General features: G+C 33.9%; 3 protein-coding genes and 1 long non-coding RNA gene across 4 annotated transcripts; 2 read left to right on the top strand and 2 right to left on the bottom strand.

The window, feature by feature from the left end:
* Positions 1-52: 52 nt before the first annotated feature.
* Positions 53-5,765, top strand: LOC112003450 (uncharacterized). Its single transcript, XM_065766267.1, is given in 10 exon segments — positions 53-136; positions 268-355; positions 880-1,059; positions 1,143-1,225; positions 1,227-1,284; positions 1,408-1,584; positions 1,679-1,709; positions 1,712-1,832; positions 1,966-2,089; positions 5,522-5,765. Coding segments are annotated over 10 exon segments (924 nt in total). The 5' UTR covers positions 53-86; the 3' UTR covers positions 5,534-5,765.
* A 1,428-nt stretch (positions 5,766-7,193) lies between these two features.
* On the bottom strand, positions 7,194-8,129 carry LOC136064484 (uncharacterized). The gene is made up of 2 exons (XR_010626098.1): positions 8,042-8,129; positions 7,194-7,599 (listed from the first exon to the last, which is right to left on the bottom strand). It is a non-coding gene; the product is annotated as an uncharacterized LOC136064484 (long non-coding RNA).
* Positions 8,130-9,268: 1,139 nt separating this feature from the next.
* LOC112003455 (early nodulin-93) lies at positions 9,269-12,406 on the bottom strand. The gene is made up of 4 exons (XM_024035648.2): positions 12,138-12,406; positions 11,243-11,304; positions 10,056-10,131; positions 9,269-9,587 (listed from the first exon to the last, which is right to left on the bottom strand). Exons 1-4 carry the CDS (start codon positions 12,253-12,255, stop codon positions 9,490-9,492), a joined length of 354 nt encoding a protein of 117 aa, XP_023891416.1. The 5' UTR covers positions 12,256-12,406; the 3' UTR covers positions 9,269-9,489.
* Positions 12,407-19,006: 6,600 nt separating this feature from the next.
* LOC112003424 (ATP-dependent 6-phosphofructokinase 6) lies at positions 19,007-27,231 on the top strand. Its single transcript, XM_024035611.2, has 13 exons — positions 19,007-19,293; positions 19,606-19,652; positions 19,768-19,807; positions 19,902-19,964; positions 20,092-20,229; positions 21,650-21,808; positions 21,973-22,026; positions 23,246-23,314; positions 23,419-23,548; positions 23,674-23,939; positions 25,860-25,908; positions 26,030-26,184; positions 26,678-27,231. The coding sequence occupies exons 1-13, from the start codon at positions 19,174-19,176 to the stop codon at positions 26,840-26,842; spliced, it is 1,455 nt and encodes a 484-aa protein (XP_023891379.2). The 5' UTR covers positions 19,007-19,173; the 3' UTR covers positions 26,843-27,231.
* The last annotated feature ends 43 nt before the right edge of the window (positions 27,232-27,274 follow it).

Raw genomic sequence — 27,274 nt, 5'->3', positions numbered from 1 at the left:
CTCTTTTAATTTTTCCTGATTGTCAAATTAATTGTATAGGTGTCTATTTGTGTTTGATAAAATGATTGCACAGTTTGAATTCAAGTATGGAATTGGAAGGGACTACCAGCTTAAATTCCAATGACACAGTTAAAAAGTAAGTTTTTACCTAACTCTGTATATCTGCTGCTGGTACTTGGCACTTGTTTATGTTGTAGAAAACTCAATGCTTTACCCACTCAAGTTCATGAATTTTATGAATTTTTGGTAACCCTGTTGTGATTGCAGACAAGCCACTCAATTAGCTACATTGTTGAAAGAGATGAAGGAAGGGTTAGATACTGTAAGGACTAAAGTACAAGCTTTAACTTCTAAGGTAGGGGTGGTTTTGAGTCCCAATTATGTAACTGCTGCAAAATTGTTGCTTTTGTATGGTTGTTCACCTTATGTGCTCGAGAAGGCATCTCATTTATTGGATATATGCATGCTCCCTCTCACAAAAGGGCGGAACTATAATTTTAAGAGTGAGAAGGGCCAAAGTAATAACAAACATAAAACTTATCCAATTTAAAAGTTCTACATGAGAATTATATGAAAAGTTTAACTAATTTAAGGGTACTTTTTTAATTATTGAAAAGTTTGGGGGGCCATGGCCCCAACAACTCGTTGAGTGGTTCCACCCCTCACAGAGGATGCAAATATCCAATGCATGGGGTTATTATATTACATGCTCTGCTGTAACCTCTTCAGCATTAAGCAACTATTGCAAGTATTTGGATACAAAAACATTAGCTTGTTTGAATTATTCATGACTGCTATTTTTCACCTTACAAGTTACCAAATTTATCATATCGGTCATCATTGTTACGATTAGTGATTCATTTTTGACTCATACATTAGGTGAAAGCAAGTCAGTTCCCGACAGCAGATGGGATAAGCTATCTTGAAACCAAACATTTGCTTCTCCTAAACTATTGCCAGTCACTGGTCTATTATCTACTTCGCAAAGCAAAAGGTTTCTCAATTGAGGGGCATCCTGCTGTTCGGAGCCTAATAGAGACAAGATTGTTTTTGGAGAAGGTCTGGATTTGTTTCTATTTATCCTTATCTTCTAATAACCTGTGTTATGCCTATTACAGAATTGTTCTCTCTATTTATGACAGATGCGACCAATTGACAAAAAACTCCAATACCAAATCCATAAGCTTACAAGGGTTACGACAGATACAACAGAAGTTGTAGGAACCATTGATGTATCATCCAAACCCCGACATGCTTGTTCCCCAATATGATATAGTACCTCCTGTGAGTCAAGATATTGAAGTATCAAGTTCAGATATTAAGTTCCTCTCTTTTAAACTATCATTTACCAAAATGAGAAACAAACTTGTGATATTTGTTTTCTAAGATTATGTTTATATGTTTTAGGAAGGTGGTGGTGGTGTGTATCGACCCCCCAAACTTGTCCCTGTTGTTATGGAGGAAGATAAAATCTCAAAGAAGGAAAGGAATGCCTTGAGAAAGGAGAAACAGATGCTTCGACAATCTAGGCAGAGTGATTTTATGCGTGAGATGATGGATAATATGGAGGGGAGACCTGAAGAGGTTAGTTGTGGACTGCTCTTATGGGGGTTACTAGACATGAATGTCTTCCATGTATGATAATCGTGATCTATTGTTGTTGATGGTCAAAATACAGGTCAGAGAAACTATTGGAGCTGAAAGTGTTGAGGTTCTATGTATAAGGCAAAAATGGAGAAGCGTGCTCGGCAGGAAGAAGAGCTTTTTACACGTGCTCCTATGACGAAGATGGAAAAGAAGAAGGAGAAACATTTGAAGAAATCAAGAAATGGGTATGCAGAATAAAAATGATATTGGTTGCAGTAGTTTTCTTATCTCATTTATTGATTTGTATTTGTTAAAATACAAAATGTTTGGTGGTTTATACTGTTTTCGGCCTGACTGTTTTCTCATTTTTTATGCCAGGTTGCTAGGTCTGACGAAAAGTTTCTATGATGAAATCAAAGCTTTACCGTTAGAGGATGATAACAGCGAACAAGCAACAGGCTTTGGTTATGGTAGTGGAAAGGGGAAACTTAAGAAACGCAAGGTACGTCCTATATAATATAAGATTTTTATATTTAGTGTCTTGTATCTATGAATTCACATTTTCCTTGAAAAGTGGTATGTTTGGTAAATGTTATGATGTATGATACAAAGTAGTTTGTAAACCAATGCCCTTAGTTCATTAACTTTTCCCAAATATAAATTCAAAATTTTTAAACTTTGTCTAATATTAGGGTCACTGCTTTTTTGCTTCTATTCTACCTCTTATGTTTTCTGGTCTCATGTTGGCTCTTCATGGGTCCACATGATAGGGCTTGTAGAATGGAAAAAGCAGGTACACTTTTGGGGGGCATGAACAGTGAAATATAAATCCCTGTAGGCAAGGGTTTTAGTAGTGACAATATCATGTTGAGCAAAATATTGGTGTTGGGTCACAAATTCTTCTTGCACTCTTCTTCACAACACTCATATAGAACTGACTATGCCCTCTTTTTTAGCCTGTAGTACAGAGTCTTTAGATTAAAAGTTGTAAAATAATTGGTATTGATTACCATAACTGATTTAGATCAGTATTAACTTTTTTTTTTCTTAATTGATAAGTTACACACGTGTTAAGTATGTCTCGAATCCACGACCTCACCCTTCACCTTGTTCTTACAAAAGGAGTAGATGCCATTGAGCTAGAGCTCATTGGCATTCATATACACTTGCTAAAAATGTATAAAATCTTTCAGGAGCATTGAACTACACCTTTTCATTGGATTTTCCATGTTCATGTAGTATATATGCAATTTTTTTTTTTTTTTTTTTTTTTCAGATATTAAGTTCCTCTCTTTTAAACTATCTTTTACCAAAATGAGAAACAAACTTGTGATATTTGTTTTCTAAGATTATGTTTATATGTTTTAGGAAGGTGGTGGTGGTGTGTATCGACCCCCCAAACTTGTCCCTGTTGTTATGGAGGAAGATAAAATCTCAAAGAAGGAAAGGAATGCCTTGAGAAAGGAGAAACAGATGCTTCGACAATCTAGGCAGAGTGATTTTATGCGTGAGATGATGGATAATATGGAGGGGAGACCTGAAGAGGTTAGTTGTGGACTGCTCTTATGGGGTTTACTAGACATGAATGTCTTCCATGTATGATAATCGTGATCTATTGTTGTTGATGGTCAAAATACAGGTCAGAGAAATTATTGGAGCTGAAAGTGTTGAGGTTTCTAGGTACAAGGCAAAAATGGAGAAGCGTGCTCGGCAGGAAGAAGAGCTTTTTACACGTGCTCCTATGACGAAGATGGAAAAGAAGAAGGAGAAACATTTGAAGAAATCAAGAAACGGGTATGCAGAATAAAAATGATATTGGTTGCAGTGGTTTTCTTATCTCATTTATTGATTTGTATTTGTTAAAATACAAAATGTTTGGTGGTTTATACTGTTTTCGGCCTGACTGTTTTCTCATTTTTTATACCAGGTTGCTAGGTCTGACGAAAAGTTTCTATGATGAAATCAAAGCTTTACCGTTAGAGGATGATAACAGCGAACAAGCAACAGGCTTTGGTTATGGTAGTGGAAAGGGGAAACTTAAGAAACGGAAGGTACGTCCTATATAATATAAGATTTTTATATTAAGTGTCTTGCATCTATGAATTCACATTTCCCTTGAGAAGTGGTATGTTTGGTAAATGTTATGATGCATGATACAAAGTAGTTTGTAAACCAATGCCCTTAGTCCATTAACTTTTCCCAAATATAAATTCAAAATTTTTAAACTTTGTCTAATATTAGGGTCACTGCTTTTTTGCTTCTATTTAGGGGTGTCAATTCATATTAGTGTGTCGGATTCGTGTCGTGTCGAGGTAGGGGTATTCGACTTAATGGCTCAACCCTAACCCGACCCATTTAATAATCATGTCATGCTCCTTCAACCCTAACTCGACCTGTTAATAAGGCGAGTTGACCTGACCCAACCCATTTGACACGCTTAATAAACGAGTCGTGTTAGGTTGACACGAATGTAACACAACCCATTTCAACCTGCATAATATTAAATATAACATCTATCTAGAAATAATTATTTTTACATCCCAATAAGCAGTGCATACACTTCAAGTCTTCAACTCACATTCAAAATAATATAATTCAACAAAAATATAACATTCATCTAGTAATAAGTTCTTTACATTTCAAAAGAAGTGCATACACTTCAATTCAAATTCAAAATAACAAAGTTTCACAAAATAAAATAACATAGTTCAACAAAAATATAATATTCTTGGAACTCGCCAAATGCTATGTATCAATATTGAAAGAATTTGAGTAAACAGTAGACTAATCCTGACTATGACCATGATTATCATCCATAGATTCTTTGTTGATGTCTGAATTCATAACATCTTCCACAAGCTCATCCAATTTCATTTGTGTAAGTTCTATGCCACCAAAAAAAAAAAAAAAAGAAGAAAAATATTAGTAGTTCTAAGGTCTGTAAAGTTTCAATTTTCAATTATATCCCTTGTAAATTTTTGTAATTACTTACTTTTCTTTTTAAATTTAAAATATATGTTGGATATAAAAGGTATTTGACAAATCTAAAATAAAATAAATATTTATTTGTTATATGAGTTAAACAGGTTGTGTTAAGTGGGTCATTTCGGGTTGACACAAATAAATTGACGTGTCAAACGTATCTATTGCAGGTTACGTGAGTTGACCCGTTTATGACCAGTTTCTTATCGTGTCATTTTCGGGTCGACCCGTTTATGACCCAAACCCATTAAGGCCCAACCCTAACCCGAAAAAATCCGTGTCGGGTTCGTGTCGTATTCGCGGGTTGGGTCGAACATTGACACCCCTACTTCTATTCTACCTCTTATGTTTTCTAGTCTCATGGTGGCTCTTAATGGGTCCACATGATAGGGCTTGTAGAATGGAAAAAGCAAGTACACTTTTGGGGGCATGAACAGTGAAATATAAATCCCTGTAGGCAAGGGTTTTAGTAGTGACAATATAATGTTGAGCAAAATATTGGTGTTGGGTCACAAATTCTTCTTGCACTCTTCTTCACAGCACTCATATAGAACTGACTATGCCCTCTTTTTTAGCCTGTAGTACAGAGTCTTTAGATTAAAAGTTGTAAAATAATTGGTATTGATTACTATAACTGATTTAGGTCAGTATTAACTTTTTTTTTTCTTAATTGATAAGTTACACACGTGTTAAGTTTGTCTCGAATCCACGACCTCACCCTTCACCTTGTTCTTACAAAAGGAGTAGATGCCATTGAGCTGGAGCTCATTGGCATTCATATTCACTTGCTAAACATGTATAAAATCTTTCAGGAGCATTGAACTACACCTTTTCATTGGATTTTCGATGTTCATGTAGTATATATGCAATTTTTTTTTTTTTTTTTCACATTTTGCGCAAAAAGTTTCTGGTCTGCATTTGAACTAGGTCCTAACATTTGGCCCATTTGCAGAGGAGGTATTGAGGAACTAGAAGTTGAAATTTTGTTTTGTTGTGCAATTGGGATTTAGAGCTGGATGACAGTTTGCGCTGGTTGAAGTTGTAATTGAGGTATAAATGGCTGTGTGTGGAGCAATTTTGTTTAGCCCCTGTGAGACATTATTTTGCATAGATTTTTTTTCTTTGCTTACTTAGATGAAAACCATACAATATTAAAGTCAGTTTCAAGTTTGATCCCAATTTTCTTGCTCTCTTAATTTACGTGTGCCATGGCTAAGGCATTGTTGCTGGCTGATTAATTGTACATTTGTACATGTTCCCTAATCCTCAAATGTGTGTCTGGCGTTCTCTTCTTCAATATAGAGCTCACAAACCAACCTCACCCTTATAGGCAAAGCCATGTGAAGGCGAAGGTCTACTCAATAACCAGTTTCCGCCACACAGTTTAGTTGATTGTGCCTTAAATAGTTGCTGAAAGGCATGTGATGGTTGCAAATAAACCCTTAAATAAAATGAAATGCATATACTTCGGAGTCAAACCAGCATGGAATGTTCAAATGCACCCTTTAGTCACATAAAAAATAAAAATAAAAACCGAATTACACCATTGATATACACTGTGGTGCCAGTGAATTGTGGTAAATCCAATGCTGTACAAGTGTATTACAATCTCACCTTAAGGAGCTAGTTTTTAAATGTGATACCACTTCGTTGAAAACTCAGATTTCATCAGCCGACAAAGAAAGTGGTTTCTGAGGATGGAATTTGATTTACAATGAAATAGCTAGTCCTCAGTTACGCAGGGTATACTGTGGAAACGGTTCAATCAAAGAATGGCATTGCAATATGTACTGTTGGATAAAAAAATAAAATGAACGACTTCAAATAATCATATAAGTTAAACCATCTTCAGAGTCTGCTTGGCAGGCTGGGGTCTGTTGAAATGGCATGGACCTTAATGTTTCTTGTGTTGAGTTTAGTGGTTCTAAATGTCAATGTGAATCAAGTTAAATGTTCATTCACTTGTTTAATGACTTTAATCTAACATGACAATCACATTCCAATATAGTCAAACCTAGCCAAAGTTATATATTTTAACCGCAATTCACTTTGCAAATGCATAGGGTTACCAAAAATTCCCTAGCCATACAATTTTATTTTATTAAAGAAACAATAAAAAGTGAACCAAAAGATCACAAATTCTTTATTTATTTTTTTCTATAAAGACATGCATTGGAAGAGAGATATTGAACTGACACACGGCCATTTTAGGATGTGTTTCATGCCCGAGTCACATCCAGTGGGTTCAGGAGGCAAGCCAAACCCAAAGTTTTTTCTTTGGGGTTGTTTGGGACATGAATTGAGGAACTGAGAAACAACCCTCATCCTCGTTCGATAGCCATTTAAGGGTGAAGTCATTATCCTGTTTCAACCACATCATGCCTTAACTACTTGCTGAAGCTGAAGACATATCGTGGTTGTGCCAGTAAACCTTATTAGTGCAATTTTTGCAGGTAAAATAATAAGAAATGCATATATTGCAGACCCAAACAACAGTGGGATATCCAAATGCATCCTTTAGCCATAATAAGTATAAGAAACCAAATTGTGGTGTAGGTGATTTATAGTTTCTAAAGCCATACAAGTATATTATAATCTCACCTAAAGGAGCCATACATCCAATGTGCTAGCACTTTGTTAGAAATAAAAAGTACTTAGGACCTCAAATTTTCATTAGCCAACCCAAAAAAATAGGTTCTGAGGATGGAAAATTCATGGAAGTATGATTAACAATGAAATTAGCTATAGTCCCGTTGAGATGGTAGAGATGTGCTGAAGAAACAATCCAAACAAAGAATGGCGTTGCAATATGTACAGTTGAATTAGAAAAGAATAAATAAATAAATTTGAGCTGCTTCGAATAATTATAAAGTTAACCATCTCTGGAGTCATGCTTGGCAGGTTGGGGTATGCTGTAAATTACAAGACCTGATACAAAAATCAAACTGCCTAAGAGGAAAAAGGGGCTCAAGCTAGTGGCCTCTGGAAGATATGGCAACTGAAGGGATAGAATGTAGATTGAAATTGGCACTGCAAATATAACAAAGCACTCATTAGCCAAAAGATTGTAGAAAACTATAGATTTGGTCACATGCGCTGTTCTTGGGAATGAGAGAATTCCTGCTTGAGTAGTTGGGTTTGGGGTTTTTGTTATAATGAGGTAGATGCCTCACCCTCAAAAAAAACAAAAAAAAGGTAGATGCCTAATATTGTCATATGTAAGACAATGAATATTCTTATCATTTTGATTGTATTACTTAGTGATATTGTCTTTCCTATTTAATCTTATCATAGTGTTTAAACTGTTTTGTTTCTACAGCGGCTGAATGCCACAATTATCTCTGAATGCAGATGGTGAGTATTAAGCGTTTCTGAATGCCACAATTATCTCTCTTATGAATTGGGAGAGAGCGTGTGTGTGTGTGTGTCTATATATATATATATATATATTTATGAGTTCCTGGAATCTTACAGCACTTTATTTGCTGATGCATAGGCTTGGCCTGGGGTACTGGTACTTCTATTGCTCACATGGCTATGGATGCTCTGATGGGTCCTCGTGTCATTAAGCAAGAGACTGTTGCCTCATCGGCTTCTGATGTTCCACCAGCTCCAAACACAAACGGTGTTGGAAGTTCTACTGTTTGTGCTGATCAATTTAAGGCCTTAATTGATGTATGATTCTCCTCCTCATACCACGTTGTTTATGATTTTTTTTTTTTTTTTAAATTATATATATATATATATATATTTATGAGTTCCTGGAATCTTACAGCACTTTATTTGCTGATGCATAGGCTTGGCCTGGGGTACTGGTACTTCTATTGCTCACATGGCTATGGATGCTCTGATGGGTCCTCGTGTCATTAAGCAAGAGACTGTTGCCTCATCGGCTTCTGATGTTCCACCAGCTCCAAACACAAACGGTGTTGGAAGTTCTACTGTTTGTGCTGATCAATTTAAGGCCTTAATTGATGTATGATTCTCCTCCTCATACCACGTTGTTTATGAATTTTTTTTTTTAATAAATATAATTGTTTCTCTAATTGAACTATTTTCAAGTTGTTTTCCCTAGTTCTGAATAAATTCTTTTCTTTTCCTTTTGAGCCTTTTGGAAATGCTTTTGGTCTGAATGCGGATATCAATCCATTACGAAATAATTCCTGTTTATCTTCTATCTTCATTGTTACCCACTTAGTCCCATTATGAAATTGGCAAGTTTAGCCTCCCAGAGCCCCCACACACAATGGCTATTACCAATGAAGTTGTTAACGTTGAACTCAGTGAATACAACAGAGCATTAAAAGTCTCAGAAAAGCTCGCATTTTCAGGTCACCTTAGAGCTTAGATATAAGAAAGGCCATCAGGAACTCAACGGCATTCTACACTTAGATGAGGATATAACCTTGGTCCCTGGATTACCTACATGCCTACCTTTTTGATGTGTTCACAACCCTCAATCTTGATCCTCAGCCTCACTACTTTTTGAACCACTGCATAGCATACTTTGCATCCAAACTGATGGACCCTTTAGCTTGCACTAGCTATTCCATTGAGGCTGAGTTGGAACTGGAACTCCTTGAATTTGAAGTGGATGACCAAAGTGATGATGTTGAAGACAATTCAAATCAGGGTGCATCAACCAGTAACAGTTACAAGTTGATCAAGGAAAGCTTAGCCAACTGAAATATAATGGATGTTGGAGAATGGTTTTCTTGCATTTTATTTTAGTTGTAATGCCACATTAAACTCAGTTAAAATGAGTCTTAAACCTGATTAGTCATAGACCGCTATTTGATAGGAGTAAACATTAACCATCATGCTTAGCAAAGAGAAACCAGAAAAAGGTACATTTTAACAAGCCCAAGCTTGACATGCATTTGCAAAGCATCAAGTTGTACACATTACAGTTGCAATGCATCATCTCTGACGTCTCAAGGCATCTTCAAGCAGGGCATTTCTTCTTGCACACTCTAATGTTGTTTTATCAGCAGTGATGAAGAATGCTGCAATTGATGCTGTTGACCAATCACAAATTTAAACAGTTAAAACTGGTATAGTTAATCAATTTTATATTAGATAAGAAGAAATAGGTTTGGCACATTGAATTACATGTATATTAGCACAAAGTGTGATATAAACACGGTCTTTTCTTCCAAAAATTTGGGTGGGAAGGGGGCAGTACAAATCAACAAATGAAGCTTATTTCAAGATCTCTTTTGTAATATTTGTCTTATAACTTATAAGATGATGCTTTTTCTTTAAACTTGTTTGGAATATTGATAATGGCTGCATATAAACAAGGGAAAAAAAAAACTTGATTTCATCTGTGGAACTTGAATTTTTAAACTCTGGTTGTGGAATACCCTATAACTAAAATGCAGTGTTCCAAATCCAGAATAATAACAACAAAGTTCACTCATCAAAAAAAAAACAACAACAACAACAACAAAGTTCATAACAAAATTTGAATGCTATGACCATACCAGCAGATATAATAAGTGCCTGAGCAGTATAATTGAGGTTTGCCTTTGCCCAAGGAATCTTACGAACTGCAACCAACTAAGGACATGAACAAGAAACATTAGAAAAAGATATAAAGATCTACATGTATGAGACAGAACAGAATAGAAATATGTGTGAACTAAACAGGAACCAACAACATAATTCATTAGAATGAGATTTCTCAGCATACACACATCTTTATCATAATCACCACAGATAATAAATTATTATTAAACTAATTTATTTTTGCCTACAATTTTGGTAAATTATTACTCTTAAATGCTCCAAAGGTAGGTAAAAGTAACAGTTAACTGGCAGCAGCTTTTTCATGTGCTTCAATTAGTTCCCACACTACATAACCCATAATCCACAGGTAAAGTAGCCACAAGCCAAAGAGTTTCAATGATTGCTAGATAACTTGTTCACAACAAGAGCTGAAAAAGATATAAAAACTAAGGCCTTTGTTTAAGAATTACTAGATGAACTATGATTAAAAAACAAGTCCTCAATGCAATATTTAAACGCAAAACACTTGTCATTGGTCCTCCTTCATGGAGTTCATAGAAACGTATCAAATGGAACTTCAACTCCTTGAACATATTTGCAACTGTGCACCTCCAGCAGAAAATTCCAGGTTTCTTCCTTGATTATTGTTAATTTTTCCATAATGATGTGATCTAAGCAGGTATCAATCTAACTAAGTCCAACAAATATATGACCTGATTACTTTTTGAAGCAGCTAGTTTGTGCAATTGAAATGAGGTTACAACATGCTTTATATATTGAAATCTATGAAATATCAACACCTCAACCCAGGCCATGTTGGGTCCTCAGATTATAAGTAAAAGTAAAATTTCCACTGATAAGGTTGAGAGAGGCTCGCAGGAAATTGTATAATTGTCCAGCTCAATGCATATGAAAGCTTATGAAAAATATGAAATAGCACTTGACCACTGATAAAACATAAAAATCTCAGGTTGTTGTCATTTCCTACATGCTAAGACATCTGATTCATTCCACCCAGGTGCTAAAGGAGTCTCTATAACCTCATTTTCCAACCAATATGACCTCCAAAAACAAGATAGATAAGAAATTCAAAACCAATAAAAGGTCCAGCACTAATTTTTTTTTTTTTAAAGTAAAAGATGACCATCACAATTTCACATACTGTTGGCACGGCACTGACAACGGCTGCGATGGTAGCATTCTTGAATCCTTCACGAATACTTTCTGCAAATTACACACATACGCCTGTGTAAGTCAATCTGATGATGATATTCAGTAACCGCTTAGTGGCATAAATAATCAAATGTAAACGAACGAATAATTACATGAACACTGGCTCTGTACAACTGCTTGGAGGGGGGGGAAAAAAGAGAGTCGAGGCAATACACAAAGAATTAAAATGTTAACAGCACCCAAGAAAAAAGACACTCCACCCAACCAAAATTAGATCATACAGCTAACAGATGATTGACTTTATTTTTTACACGCGCCCACACACAAACCCTCTAACCGGTCTTATGAAAGCTAAGGAAAAATATTAAAATTACCATTTTAATTTTTCATATACACCTCAAACTAACCAAGAAATTGTATCAAACTCTTTAATTTTACATTTTTCTCCAATTCTCAGTTCCAATCGACAGAATCCAATATTAATCGAAACCCTTTAATGATTTTTTTTTCTGTTTCCTACCTTTTCCCAAGCAACCAAACAGGTCATAAAGACAACCCAACGCATCTAATTTTAGAGTCTCAAAAGAGATAACCCAACAACCTGATACCGAGTTTTTATACATTTAATTGTACAATTTCTCAGCAACCAAACAGTGCATCGGGACAGTTACAAAAAAAGGTCCAAAGTGAGAATCTTAATCAACAATAAAACAACTAATCAGTCAATCAGTAAAAGAACCACATAGAGCATAAATGATAATAAAAAAAAAAAAGACTGACCCCGAATAATATTTCTAAATTTCAGCCCCAAAAATAGCAAAGCAATGCATTAAATTAATAATTTAAATTTTTTTTTATAAAAAAAAGTAGAGATTAAAGCTCACCTTGATTGCAGAGTTTTCTTCTGGCGTTCAGGGCATTCTGATCTTCGACCGGAGAAGCAATGATGAAGCCGTTTCTTTTGTTCACCCATATGTCTCTCATTTCCGATGGGATTCCCATTTTTCTGCTACTTCCAATTCTCTATTCTCTATTTCTCAGATTTCAGAGGCAGATAGACGTGTTTGATTTGATTTTTTTTTTTTTTTTGTATATATATATTTTTACTCGGTTCTGTTTCTTACTCGCCGCCTCCCATTAACGGCATTTCTTTTCTTTATTTTATTTATGCCTTTTTTTTTAGTGTAAAATTTTCCAATTTTAAGACCCAACACATGAGACATTATAATGGGACTAGGCGGATAATAATAACCCAAGGTTTGACTAAGATATTCCTTAGACCTCGTGAATAATGATATTCAGGAGCGACTTGTTGCATTTAAGGGTTTTTTATATAGTTAAGTGAAAATTGAATTAAGACCTTTTAAATATTTAAATATGATTTTAATAAAAAAGTATATTACTTAAACTTTTGTTCTCTTGTTTTAGATACAAAAATACTAATTAACCACGTAGAATTTTTTTTTTAGAGAACCTATAGACACAAAAAATTTAACCAACTTTTCACATCTATTGATGTCCCAGTTTGATAGTAATAAGTAAAAATGTGATGTTAGTAGTGGAACTAGATGAGAACTATAATTGTCATAGTAAAAGTTTATCAACTTAACTATTGTGAAAATTTTTGTGTATTGCTCTTTTATTGTAAAAAATGTTGTGGACGTAACATTTCTTTCTCTCTCTTTTTTTTCTTGTTTTTCATTTGATAAAAAAATTTATTTTATATTAGCTAATATTTGTGTTTAAATAATACTATTACAATGAAAGAAATAACTATATTGGTTAAAATTTGAGGGTCTTAAGCAACAACCTCATTTGCCTATAGCATAGAGTTGGCTCTAATGATATTCATGAGATCTTTGGTTCCAAACTTCTCACCAACATCTTAGGACCAACCTTATAGGATTCCTCCCTATAATAGTCTGGTATGTTTGAGACAGGAGAACTACATACACCTGAGGGCCACCCCCATGGAATTCCACCCTATAATAACTTGTTGCATTTGGAATGGGAGACTAGATATGTCCAAGGGAATAGTTAGATATTCAAAAAATATATATAAATTCCTCGTTTGTTTAAAAAAAAAAAAAGTGGGTAATGATAATGTTAATCATCATCGTCCCATTCGTGTTTGGAATAATTGATTTTTATTGATTTTTTTATTTAAAAATTATGTGAATTATCTCTTCAAAAAATAAAGTGGGTTAGTACCTAAAGAACAAAACCTTAAAAAGTCACTAGATTCATCACACGCACTTTGCATGTGTAATAAGGCTTTTTTTTTTTCTTTTTTTAGATTTAGTGAAATAATGTTTAAAATTGAGATAGAGATTTTGTCATAATTTTTAAGATTTTAATAAAAGTTTGAAAGCCTTAAAGTTATGAATTCTTTTAAAAATAGTAAATTACTCTTTTAACCATATTGTGGTTTTAAATTTAAAATTATTCAACTAAAAGATAGGGGCACTTTAGAAAGTTTAAGAATTTGTATAAGGATATTTTGGCACGCAAAAAATTGAAGCCGAAACAGGGAATCCTTTTGTTAATAGTATAGATAAATACATAAACTACAACAAACATGGTTTCCGAAAAACAATAAAATTTAATGATATTATCTAATTATCTTTATGAGTAGAATCTAAGTTTTAAAAAAATTCGATTTTTTAAAATTAAAAGTTAAAAATCCAGATAATACAATCAAAACCATCTCGTGCATGGTGGGGTAACAAAGTGGACCTTAAATAACCACTACTAGGCTAATAGATATATGAACAAAATGCTAACTACAACATCCTACCAACAAGGACTGGACTTCATCTACCAAATGACTGAAGGGAACAGTTATGGATGGGACGACCAGTGTAGCTTCTTTATCAAGATGTGAGTAGGATGGCCATGGACAAGGTTTAAGTCGGGTATACCTGAACCCAACCCGAAACTTGTACCTATGGATACCCTAATCCTAATACCCATTAAACACTCGTACCTGATTATTATTCGGATTTTCTACCCATGGATACCCAACTTGACCCAATCTTTTTTTTTTTTTTTTTTAAATAACTCTTAAGTTAACAATGTTCTTTTCTGATTATTATATTCAGATTGGGCCTAAAAAGGTTTGAAATTAACTTGGGTTTAGTGTTGCAAGTGTAAGAGATGAGTTTGGAAATCTAGGCTTGTGTGCAAAAGGAGTGGACTAGACTTAGTGTTGGGTTAGGCATAGAGCTATCTTGGATTGGACCTAACAAACTAGGTAGGGTCTAGATCCTTACCTAATTAGGTTAGGTCAACTGACCTGCATATCTCACTTAAACTAGTTCTCTTATTTCAGATTCTAGCCAATTCTATCCACCCACCCTCTCCGCGGGGGGGGGGGGGGGGGGAGAGGAATAGGAGAGAAAATGGTTGGGAGGGGAGGGGGGAGAGAGTTGGTTTAGCCGAGTGTTTTCTCTCCGAACCCACCAAAACTCAATCTCTCCAAATTAAGGAGATTTTATAGGAGTGAAAACATGGAGAAAAGCCCCTTGGTGCTTTGGGACAAATTACCCCAATAGCAAAATTCAGCTAAACATTATGGTGTTCATAATCATCATTTCCTTCTCTCTGTCTTTTTTTTTTGTGCTCATATGTTTCTTTTCTCATCAATTTTGATTTTTTTTTTTTGGAAACGGTTTTGGGTTAATTTCTTGTGTTTAAAAAAAAAAAAAAAAAGTGACCATTCATACACAATTATTTAAAAGTATAACACATTACCTTTTGTTTTATTTAAGCAGAACATGATGGAAAATTTATACAAAGTCTACTTTCAATTCTCTTTTTTCTTTTCTTTTTTTTTCTTAACCAAATAATTTGTTTTTTCATCCCTTAAATTTTCCATCCTCACGATCAAATACAAATAAGGGAAACTAAAATCTTTTATATCCTCTCACTTTTCCATCCCGTCCCACTTTTCTATCTCCCAATCAAATGGACCCCTCAACTCAGACCATGTTAATGTGGAGAGATCATATTGTATGGGTGTGTGATTTTGTGGTCGTGTGTAATGTGCACAAGAAAAAATGTGTACAAAAGTATTAAGTGCATGCTGCTATGTTTATGAGTACGAAAATGATTCTCTGTGTCAATGTAAACCCACATGTACTGAGAAACATCACAGTAAAGATGAGCAACGGAAATAGATAATAGTATAATACCTTTTTTAATATTCTACTTGAATTTTCTTTTGGTTTGTTATGCTTCTCTTTATTGCTTTGAACTTTTTTGTTATATTGCTCTGTGGAGAGGTTGAAGAAACAAGCTGGAGGGAGAAGGAATAAAATGGTTTGTTTTAGGGTTTCCTTTTTCTCTTTTTTTAATAGTATGGATCAGGTTTGGGTAATATCTAAACTTGACCCTCGAATATTGGGTTCAAGCAAAAATCCAACTCGATTATCTTTACCCATGATAAACCGAGAAATACCCGCACTTTCAGGTCGGGTTGGGTACTCGTTTCTTATTGGGTTTGGCCATTCCTAAGTGTGACTATGACAACAACCTTATTAGTTGAGATTGGGCGAGCAAGCAAATGAACCAATAAATACCCAATCCCATAAAGGCAACAGTGGGAAAGGTATCAAGATGCGAGGTTTTTCCCAAACTTTTCCCATTCCAAGATTTAACTTTGTGTATCAAAAAAAGATTTAACTTTGGGACCTACATGATTTATTATTTTCCTCCGCAATACTATTTCTAATAATGGAAACAAATAATTGAACAACACTACAAATAAAACGGTTTGATAAATTTAGCACTTTAATGGACCAAATTAATTTGACACTTAATATATATAAATACACTAAAGTTGTGATGGGAATCTCGGAGTGAGGGTATGATTCCTTTGGCTGATAGTTTAATTTATTACGCTTATTTTGATGAAAAATATATTTTTTTTTTCTTAGGAAAAAAATAGTCAAAGAAAAATTATTTTTTTAAGGAAAAGGTAAATGAATTTCATTACTGTAAATCAAAATTCATCATCCAAATCTCGGGAAAAGTCTTTCATTCACACATAAAAATCGACAAATAAAAACTGTTTTTCTAGCAATGACATAAGCTAACTTATTGCACTTCCTATTAATATGCAGAAGACTACAATTAACTGAAGAATACAAAATTCTAATCTCCTCAATAACATGCCCATACAAAGTCTTAACTGGCCTAGTATCAGTAATGGTCTGAATAACTCGCAACGAATCCCTTTCAACCACCAAATGATATGATGAAGACTTAGTTCCTTTTAGTCAACAAAAATAAACGAAGGTGCCCCCCAAAAAATAAAACCAACACAAGAAAAAGTCATTGGACCTATTCCAGTCCAAAAAATGTACCCTAAAATCTATAAAAATTAAAGTTGATAAAACAAGAGATGCCGTAAAATCCCGCCACCTGTTTTGCACATAGGACCTCGGACCATCCAAGCAAAAGCTCAATTGTCAGTACGACATCCTTTCTTCCCTTGTTTTTTTAAAACAGTAGCCAGTAAAGTAAAAAACTATTGCTTTTAAAAAGCCAATCGCAAAGCCCCGCCACCTGTTTTCCCCAAAACCAGGTCACAAAATGTCGATTCTAACAGCTATTAATCTCACGCACATTTTTTTTTTTTTGGCGAAAATGCATTTTGGTCCCTACATTTTGGACCTATTCTCAATTTGGTCCCTAAATTGATTTAGCTCCTAAGTCAGTCCCTGATTTTTAAAAATCGTTTTTAAAATAGTCCTTGCCGTCAACTCAGTGACAGAAAATGCTGAAGTGGCAAACGGAATATACTGTTTGCTGATGTGGCTAATAAAATAATAATAAAAAAATATATTTAACATTTTTTTAATGCCATGTCACCATTTAAATTAATAAAAAAATCCAGAGAAAATTTAAAAAAATTAAATTTAATTTAAAAAAAAAACCTTAAATCTAATTTAAACTAAAATCATTTCTTAAAAAATAAAAATTCAGAAACGTTTTAATTCTTTTTGTTTTTGTTTTTGGTTAACCTCATCAACTTAAAAAACAAATCTTCTACACTCTCTGCCACTAATTTCAAACTCCCTCTCTCTCTCTTCACCCTACACTCAATCTCCCTAAATCAGAAATCACTGATTCAGCCTTCTTCTCCCTCTCTATTTCTCTATTTTTTTTACTCATCTCGATCTCCCTCTCTCCGAATCGGTGATTTCTGGTTGAGTGGTGGCGTTTTGGTGGTCGTGGCTCGCTGTGGGTGGGTTTAGATCGGCACAGGTGGGATTCAGATCACCGTGGGCTGGCGTGGGGCTGTTGGTGCTAATGGGTGGCTGTGGTTTTGCTCGCCATGGGCTGCCGCGAGTCTTGGGTTTGGTGGTTGTGGTAGATCGGCACAGGTGGGATTCAGATCTGATTTGGTTTATTTATTTATTTATTATTATTTGGGTTTGTGGGTATGGATTTGGCAATGTTGATGGTGGTAGTGGTGGTGGCAGTGGCGGCAGATGGTTTGGGTTTTGGATTTGGAATTTGGATTTTGTTTGGGTGTTTTGAGTTTTAGTATGGGTCTTGGGTTTTGTTTGAGTTTGGGTTTGACTCTCAGCAGTGGGTGGTGCTAGGTTGATCGGCGGTGAGTTTTTGGTGGTGATTTGTGGTTGTTGTGGTTGGTGGTGTGGGTGATTGTGGTGGTTGTTTTGGTTGTTGGTGGTGGTTTCAGTTTGTGGGTATGGATTTTTTGTGCTGAGATTGATTTTGAGTGGGTTAGTCAATTGGGTTTGTCTTGATTTGGAGAAAAACGTGAAGAATGAAGTTCATGTTCTGGGTTGGAGGTTTATGGGTTTGACATTTTTCTGGGTTGGAGGTTTGATGATTTTTCTGGGATGGTTTTCTTATGTGGGTTTGGGTTTGATGATTTTTTCGTGTTCTAGAGGTTTCGGTTGAGGATAGGGATTTAGTATAAAATTTTGCATTGTTCTGGGTTTAATTGTGCTCTTGTTGTGGGTTTGATTGTTTTGGATTCAAAGCACTTGAAGAACAAGTTCTTGTGTTCTTCTCTCCTTAAAAATAATGAAAGCAATAATAATAATAATAATAATATTAGATTTAAAAGTTTTTTTTTTAAATTTAGTTTGAATTAAATTGAAATTGAAAAATATAAATTATTTTTATTTTTTTAATTAAACTGACGTGGCTTTTTTTAATTCAGAAAATGCTGACATGGCATTAAAAAAATGTTAAATATATTTTTTTTATTATTTTATTAGCCACGTCAGCAAACAGTGTATTCCGTTTGCCACCTCAGCATTTTCTGTCACTGGGTTGACGGCAAGGACTATTTTAAAAACGATTTTTAAAAATCAGAGACTGACTTAGGAGCTAAATCAATTTAGGGACCAAATTGAGAATAGGTCCAAAATGTAGGGACCAAAAGTGCATTTTCGCCTTTTTTTTTTTTAGAAGAAGATTAATGTTAGAGATTACAATTATTTGACAATTTTTTTATAAATTATTAACGTGATTATGATTATTAATAAATAAAAAATAATTTTAACGACAAATCTAAATAAAAATTAATAAAAATTGACCATAATACAAATTTATAGGAATGTTGTAAAATAATTTTCGTACGTAACATAACCCAAAAAATCTCACGACCAGATTAGCGCTGTCTAATTATATTTTATAGCAATAATTGCTGGCGAAGTCACAGTCAAAACTCATACCGACGTCGCTTTTTCCTCTTTCCTCACTTTGCCACACACAATTTACATCCCGTCAACTCTCGCGTCGCTCTTTATAAATAGTAAACACTTATAATTCTCTCAAATCTGAGATTGATAAATTAGAAAAAAGAAAGAAAAAAGAAAAAAAACAAACAAACACAAAAAATCCTCGGAGTTTTCTCTGGTTTTCTTTGGTTTGGTTTGGATGGGAAAGGGAATGGAGTGCTCTGAAAATTCGCAAACGAATCTAAAAGTGTTTCATGGCGAAGCTGGTTATGTTCTCGAAGATGTTCCTCACCTCACCGATTATCTTCCTGATCTTCCTGTATCTCTCTCTCTTTTCTTTTTCTTTTTTTCTTTTTTTCTCTGAATTCTACTTTTTATTTATTTATTATTTCTTTAGGTTTTGATCTGGTCCTACCAAGTAGTAACTAACAGTTATTGTTGTTGGATCAATGTCGTTTTCGCTGATTAATTGAACCTTATAAAAAATAAAAACTAACAAATTTTACTTTTGCACATTGCTCATTGAAACATTAGACCCTATATATATATATATATATTTTTTTTTTTTTTTTTAATTTTAAATTTTGTGATCAATATATTTTATTCTGATGGATGCTGTGTTGTATGGCAGACTTTTGCAAATCCATTGCAATTCAATCCTGCTTATGCAGTCGTTAAGTAAGTAACAGCTTTTTTTTTTAATTTAATTTTTAATTTATATATATATATATATTTTACTGGTTTTGATTTTAGAATAAGATATATTTTTACAAGGATTTTTCATTGATTTCAGGCAGTATTTTGTTAATGTGGATGATTCAGTTGCTCAGAGGGTAATTCTGATCTCTGCTACATTTGATTCAAATGCCCCTGTTATAGATTGTAATTAGTGCATATTTAAATTTGTTGGTTTTGCTCATAATACAGATTGTTGTTCACAAGGATAGCCCAAGAGGGGTCCACTTTCGGCGTGCAGGACCTCGCCAAAAGGTATTAAACTTCTTGATTCTTGTCATATCTGAATGCTGATGATTTAAAATTTTTTTTTTTTTCAATTATCTTTAATGCTTTGTTTGGTTGGATTTTATGTTAGTGACATGTTTATTGTGCTGCGCAGATCTATTTTGATTCGGATGAAGTTCATGCTTGTGTTGTGACATGCGGTGGTCTGTGCCCCGGGCTCAACACTGTGATTAGGGAAATTGTGTGTGGCCTTTATCACATGTATGGTGTCAATAAAATCCTTGGGATAGATGTGAGTAATCGCATTAACTGATGCTTTGCTAAAAATTTGAGTTATTGTTATGATTTTTTTTCTTTGCTTTACATGTTTATGTTGCTTATAGTTTTCCTAAAAAGAGTCACATAGCTGAAAATCTTTAGATAATCCAATTCTTAGTTTTCCCCATTATTGCTAACAAAGGAAAAAGAAGGGTAAATGTGAGACGAGAGTCAATTTCTATGAATTACAACGAGCATATAAATTTTTACATTTCATATTCGAAAATAGACTATATGCGAATTTAAGATGATCAGTCATATGCATGTCATTTATATAACCTTGCAATAATGCTAGCTGGAAGGCATAACAACATAGGAGCCGGTGGTTCCAATTAATTTAAGATTGAATGCGGCAAAAGCTACGTCCATGAGGAGGACCATTTATGAACATGTCTTTATTAGAATTTAGAGCTACTAGTATTGGTTTTAGTATTGGCATTGGCTTTTGGTAAACACAGGCAGTACATGCTTAAGGCTTGTAGAAATTTAGAAGATTCTACTATTACTGAATAAAGAAAAAATATTATGAGTGTCATATCAATATATTGCAAATTTTTTCATAGTAAAAAATTGATGCCTTCCTCTGTTATTCTAGAAGCTCTGGGTGCTTTATTTTTCCTTTTTGAGCAATCAGATTTTTTTTTTTTTTTTCCCCTGAAATTTTCTATATTCTGTGCAAGTTGATGTGACCTTGGTTTGTGCTGTGGCTGCTGTTTTTTCAGTTGTCCTATGGCTTTTAAGTTTTAACATGCTGACCTTCAACTAAATGTCATGAGGATGCAGGATAGGGCCATATCAAGAAAATTAATTAGAAAATAATCAATTCTGGATAATCCAAGAACCAAAAGCATAAACTTTATGTCCCTATGTTTTCTATCTTCACAGAGGCTTGTCTAGGTTGTGCAACACAATTTTGTAATATATGTTTTGATTATCATCAGCACCTTGCCATTGAAACCTTTGCTTCACCCTAGAGTACAATGTTGACGGTGCATGATATAATTATGGGTTAATGGATTTTTGATGCATCTAAAATTATGGAAAATATAAAACATATGGAAAGCAGACAAGTACAGCACCTGGACATATACTTGCGCATAACACCATATCTGAATAAAAGTTACATCATGGATTAACACTTAGGGGATTTGTACCTGGTGTCCATTTCCAAGTGGTGTTAGAGGTCAAGGTCTTGAACATGGATGAACCTTGTTATTAGAACATGTCTTAGCAATACAGGATTGGCAGATAAAGTTTTGATATGACTTTTAAAAAGAAGGGGAAAAGGGGAGGAAGTGTTGATATTTCTTATAGCTTAATGTTTCAATCTTATAATTTGGGATTCACTTTGTGGTTCAGTGGCTGACAGAAGATTATGTTTGATGTGTATCTAGGGAGGATACAGGGGTTTCTATGCCAAAAATACCGTTCCCTTAACACCCAAGATTGTTGATGACATCCATAAACGCGGTGGTACCATCCTTGGGACATCACGAGGAGGCCATGATACCTCAAAGATAGTTGACAGCATTCAGGATCGTGGGATTAATCAGGTGTGGAAAGTGTTTTTTATTTTTTATTTTTATATGTTTCAATTAATAATTTTGCAATGATTTTTGTATAATCAATAAACTTAAAGTACATTTTATATTTTTTTTTTGAGCCACGTACACAATTCTTTAGGTTTAAGTATTTATTATTTCTTTTAATTTTCCAGGTTTATATAATTGGAGGAGATGGAACTCAGAAAGGAGCAGCTGTCATATTTGAGGTAATTAAAGTTAGCAAATTAGAGGCAGTAAGAGATCTTGGATAGAATGGACTTAATAATGTAATCTTTTCTCCTCAATTTTTGGGGATGTTGAATGTGATACTTGGGGCCACTCGATAGAGGATGTGGCTAGCATCTTATTTTCAGATTTCTGCGAAATGTTAGATCTGTGTCAACCACAATTTATCACCAACTTCACCTGATCTTGATCATTAGCAGCAAAGTCTCTCTCTCTCTCTCTCTCATATCCCCATGTCTACATATAAATAGATAGATAAATATACTATTCTTCTTCAATATTAGCTTTTAACCTAACTTTTCCTTTGCAAGTCCAGCCGATAAAATACACAGCCAAGAAACAGTTTCCTAAGGTTTTTCACACACATGCACAACAATTAAGAGTCACTAACTTGAATGGTCTGCCGGAGTTCTGTGATAATTTCAGGTTTTAGTCATTTGATGTCTACTGATGTTCCTGGGCTGTGCATAGACATTATCAAATGCTCTTAGACTTTTCCTCTGTATTTCTTACGTCTTTTATTCTATTTATTTCTGCACCCTTGTCCTTGTGTCCTTCTCAGTTACCAAAAGAAAAAAAAAAAGTATGCATCTCTGTTACTGTGTAACACTGTTGTTCTCTCTCTCATATATGTGTGTGTGTGTGTGTGTGTGTGTGTGATTGTTCTACTCTGAATGTAAAACATAGGGCTTTAGATTTTTGACAATCTATGAACCTGCCCTTGTTTTTGAGGGATTGACCTGCACTCTCTTGGCTCATTTATAAGTGTTTGGTTTGGCTGACCATCCTTTCTTTTACCTGACAGGTCACCATACTCTGCCTAGAAACTGTAATTTATATAATGAAGATAAAATATGTTTAATTCATTATTATAATTTATGTAATTTCTTCTGTAGGAGTTTATCAAAGCATTAATTATAACATAAACAATGATCAGAAAATTTTATTATCAACCTTTCTTTTCATAGAAATATTTGATTCTTTAATTAATATGTTATGAAATATAAAATAATAATGAAGATAATGGGTTATATGTGTTGGATCCATATTACTGGTATCTTAAATGGGTTGAACTTGAGTTTGAGCTTCATTTATGTTATCATAAGTGCTTAACCTACCCGACCTGACACATAGCCAATGTTTAGCCCACCATTGTACTTGTGGCTTAGATATTAAAATATTTTAGTTCCGATGGTGCAGGAAATTAGACGGCGTGGCCTCAAAGTTGCAGTTGCTGGAATTCCTAAAACCATAGATAACGACATTCCGGTTCTTATTCACTTCACTTAACCATACTAAATCTAATTTTTCTCATCTTTTTTTATGTACATTAATTCTGGAAATAACTTAGGTGGGACCTTCCATTAATTCAGGTTATCGACAAGTCCTTTGGTTTTGATACTGCGGTTGAAGAAGCTCAACGTGCCATTAATGCAGCCCATGTTGAAGCTGGAAGCATTGAAAATGGTCTTGGTGTTGTAAAATTAATGGGACGCTACAGTGGTAAGCTCTGTGTTTGTCTCTAATATTCTTGTGGATTTTAAAGCTTTGCATTTATGATTTTAATTTAATTTATACAATATTTACGTATTTGTAATCAATATAATTTCTCTCTTTTATTGATGCAGGTTTCATTGCTATGTATGCTACTCTTGCCAGCCGGGATGTGGATTGTTGTCTGATTCCTGAGTCTCCCTTCTTTCTTGAAGGAAAAGGTGGACTTTTTGAATATATCGAAAAACGACTCAAAGAAAATGGGCATATGGTAATTGTGATAGCTGAGGGAGCAGGGCAGGATCTTCTTACAGAGAGCTTGCAAAATATGGACGTGAAGGATGCTTCGGGAAACAAGCTACTACCAGATGTTGGGCTATGGCTATCTCAGAAGATCAAGGTATCTCTTGTGAAATGAAAAATATCTTAAAATTTTTATCAATTTTGGATTTAAATATCTTTTATCTAATTGGTTTATGATTGAAGCATGCATATGTTATCTATGTCCACATTATGGATGTATAAAATATTTAACTTTGGGGTTTACACAATGAAGTTATTATGTCATCATCTACAGAATATATGGCTTATTTATCAGTATACAGGATTTGAGGTTTAAGGCCAAAACTTTAATTGGACTTTTAAAAATATTTTACTATTAATGAAATAATATTTATTTAAATTTGTATATTATAAATTTGTATTGAAAATAATTCTTTTTGCCTTTGAGATACAAAATACAAAATAACTTTTTGTATTTGGATTTTACTAACATATCTTTTTACTGAAGCTTGTGATATAATTGATATTAAGTAATTTTGTCAATTTTAATTTTCAAAAAAAATTCTCTCCAAAAACAAAAATAATAAGCATTGTGAGTAATTTTGTAGCAAGCATGTATTGAAAAGAAAAAAAAAAAAAACCTAATCTTTATATAATCAATAATTTTCATATTACATTGGGGCCTTGGAGATGGGGAAAGAATGCAAAACCTACCTGTATTTTCTTTTGAGAAAAAATAATTATCATCCTAAAGTTTTTGGCATCTTTTTGTACAATTTGTGGGCCTCTGTGTAATGGGGAACTTGGAACCTTTCTTGTAATTTTTTTTTTTTTTTTGGGCTGGGGGGGCATTGGGGACCTAGGGTTTGAGCTGCCCTGAAATATAGATTCATTAAAGAAAAAGGAGAACACTCAGCTCAACTACAAGTGTTTTCCTTGCTGAAACTGCCTACATTATATTTGAACACACACACACACACACATATATATATGAGAGAGAGAGAGAGAGAGTTGGGTTCACGTTGCATTGACTTAACTTTTGGCAATGTTATACTATTCAATAATTTTCTATTGGATGTGGTTTTGACAAAGCTACTGTTAGATTACATTTTCTCCTAATACCCTTCATATTGGCAAAATTTCAAGATGATCAAAGAACAATGATTAGCTCATTTATAAGAAGTTAAAATTACAGTGTTTGTTTGTTTGTTTGTTTGTTTGTTTGTTTGTTTGTTTGTTTGTTTGTTTGTTTTTTTTTTTTTTTTTTTTTTTTTAAAAAAAAAAAAAAAAAAAAAGAAGTTGTAGGCAAAACATGAGTTTGTGGATCAAATAGTAAATAACATCCAATTGATATGAAATTTGGTGTGCATGTTAAGAAGAATGAAAACTTATAATCTAATGGGTTAATTTTTAATATATTAATTAAATAAGAAGTTATTGAGTGGTGTAACATTAATAAAGAGTTGTACTAGGTGTAACTTGGTCTTGTCAAACACACACACACACACGGAGACATATATGTATGTATATATGTATATAATATCATATTCATCTCATATCCAGCTATATTGTATTCTACCATTTGAAGAACTATATCATCAGCTTATCAATATTGTAGTTACTGTATGCCATATTCATAGCACGCTTCATCTTCTGTACAATATCATTCATTGTTTCATAAAGTTTTGCTTTGGATTAGATCTTAGTAAGATTAGTAACCTGAGCTGCTGCGTAGTATGGTGCTAGATTCATTGAAGAATTCTTAAAGAAGTGGTTAATATTTTACTAAGTCATTTTCTTTATACCTTTGACGTAGCAAGTAATTGGCACAAGTTTCTGCTGCCAGATCTATTTGTTCAATCATTGGATTGCAACAAGACTCTGCTAATTATATTGTTAGTGAAGAGATCCTAATATTATCCTCAGTTTTGAGATATCGTTTATTTTTTGGAGGCAAACAGACCATATCTCAAATTTTTAGAGGTTCAATATAGATTTCTTTTGGTCTATTAACAGTTGTCAGCTTTTCTTGTTGTAGGATTATTTTTCAGGACAACAGAAGATGGTCATTAATCTTAAACATATAGGTCAGTGGCCTCAGATTTTGCTTCTTTTTATGTGTATTTGTGTTTTCTTTATTTTCAAATGAGTATCTAATTTGATCTGGATATTTTACAACTATTTTATTCTAACAAGTTAATCTTGCAGATCCTACTTACATGATCCGAGCAATTCCAGGAAATGCTTCCGACAATGTCTACAGCACGCTTCTTTCTCACAGTGCAGTTCATGGTGCAATGGCTGGTTATACAGGCTTCGTAGTTGGGCCAGTCAATAGCAGACATGCTATGATTCCTTTCAATGTATGTAATTCTGTCACCCTAGATGAGCACTGTATTATTTTGTATTTTAACATCAATGGTCTCATTTTGACACTAATTCATGTTGTTAGTTACTAACTATCTGTTTGAATCTGAGCATAAAAGGAAGTGGTGTTTGAAACCAAGGAAATGACTTCTAAAAAGAAAATATAAAGAAAAATGTTAAATGGTGAATGTAATAATCTCTTTTATGTGCTGCATTTCTTATCTTTACAAATTATCTTGATCTCTGGAGGTAACCTTCAAGATACCTCTTCATGCACTTTATTTCCTGCACGAGTGGTTATTCCATTTCCATTGAACAAAAATAAATAAAATAAAATATTATATTGTTTTGGATAAATTTTTATTTTTGATTGTTCTTTATCTTCAATTACATTTTCTTGCTTTTCACACTCTTTTAATGAATATCTTCTGTTTGACCAAAGTCCAAAAGACTTACTAGAGAGATCTTGTCTGAATTTTTTATATACAGCGCATCACTGAGAAGCAGAACAAGGTTGTGATTACTGACAGGATGTGGGCAAGAGTCCTTGCATCAACCAACCAGCCAAGCTTTCTGAATCCTAAAGATTTCACTGAAGTGAAAGAGGAAGAACCTCAAACTCAAACCCAGTTGGTGGATGGAGGGAAATACTAAAGATGACATAAAAAGAGCACTTGACATCGTCTTTAAACCTGTGATAATCAGTGGCTACTCTTATCAGTGCCTACCCTCTTGGTTGCTATGAATCTGAATATGGCTGAATTGTAGAAGATTTATTTTTATTTTGTAGTCCCGTGGAGATTGCTTGGGAAGGTTTCACAATGGGTTATATATGTTATTTTTAATTTTATCGCCCCTTTGGTAATTTAGGTTGAGGTTCCAATCTGCTTCCTTGAAGGGCGTGGAAGCAAATTGAAGTTTCTGGCAGTTCAATTGTCCTTACCCTATGGTGCAATATGATATATGTTTTTGCCATTTTGCAGTTATGGAAAAGTATTCCGCCGAAGAAAATAATAGGAATAAATTCGAAATTGAGCTTTTAACTTTCAGTCTTTTTTTTTTTTTTTTTTTTTTTTTTTTTTTTTT

This window comes from Quercus suber, unplaced genomic scaffold (genome assembly GCF_002906115.3).
Source record: "Quercus suber isolate HL8 unplaced genomic scaffold, Cork oak 2.0 scaffold_696, whole genome shotgun sequence".
NCBI lineage: Eukaryota > Viridiplantae > Streptophyta > Magnoliopsida > Fagales > Fagaceae > Quercus > Quercus suber.
Note: the sequence above shows the minus strand (reverse complement) of the source record. Positions and strands in the feature narration are given on the sequence as shown.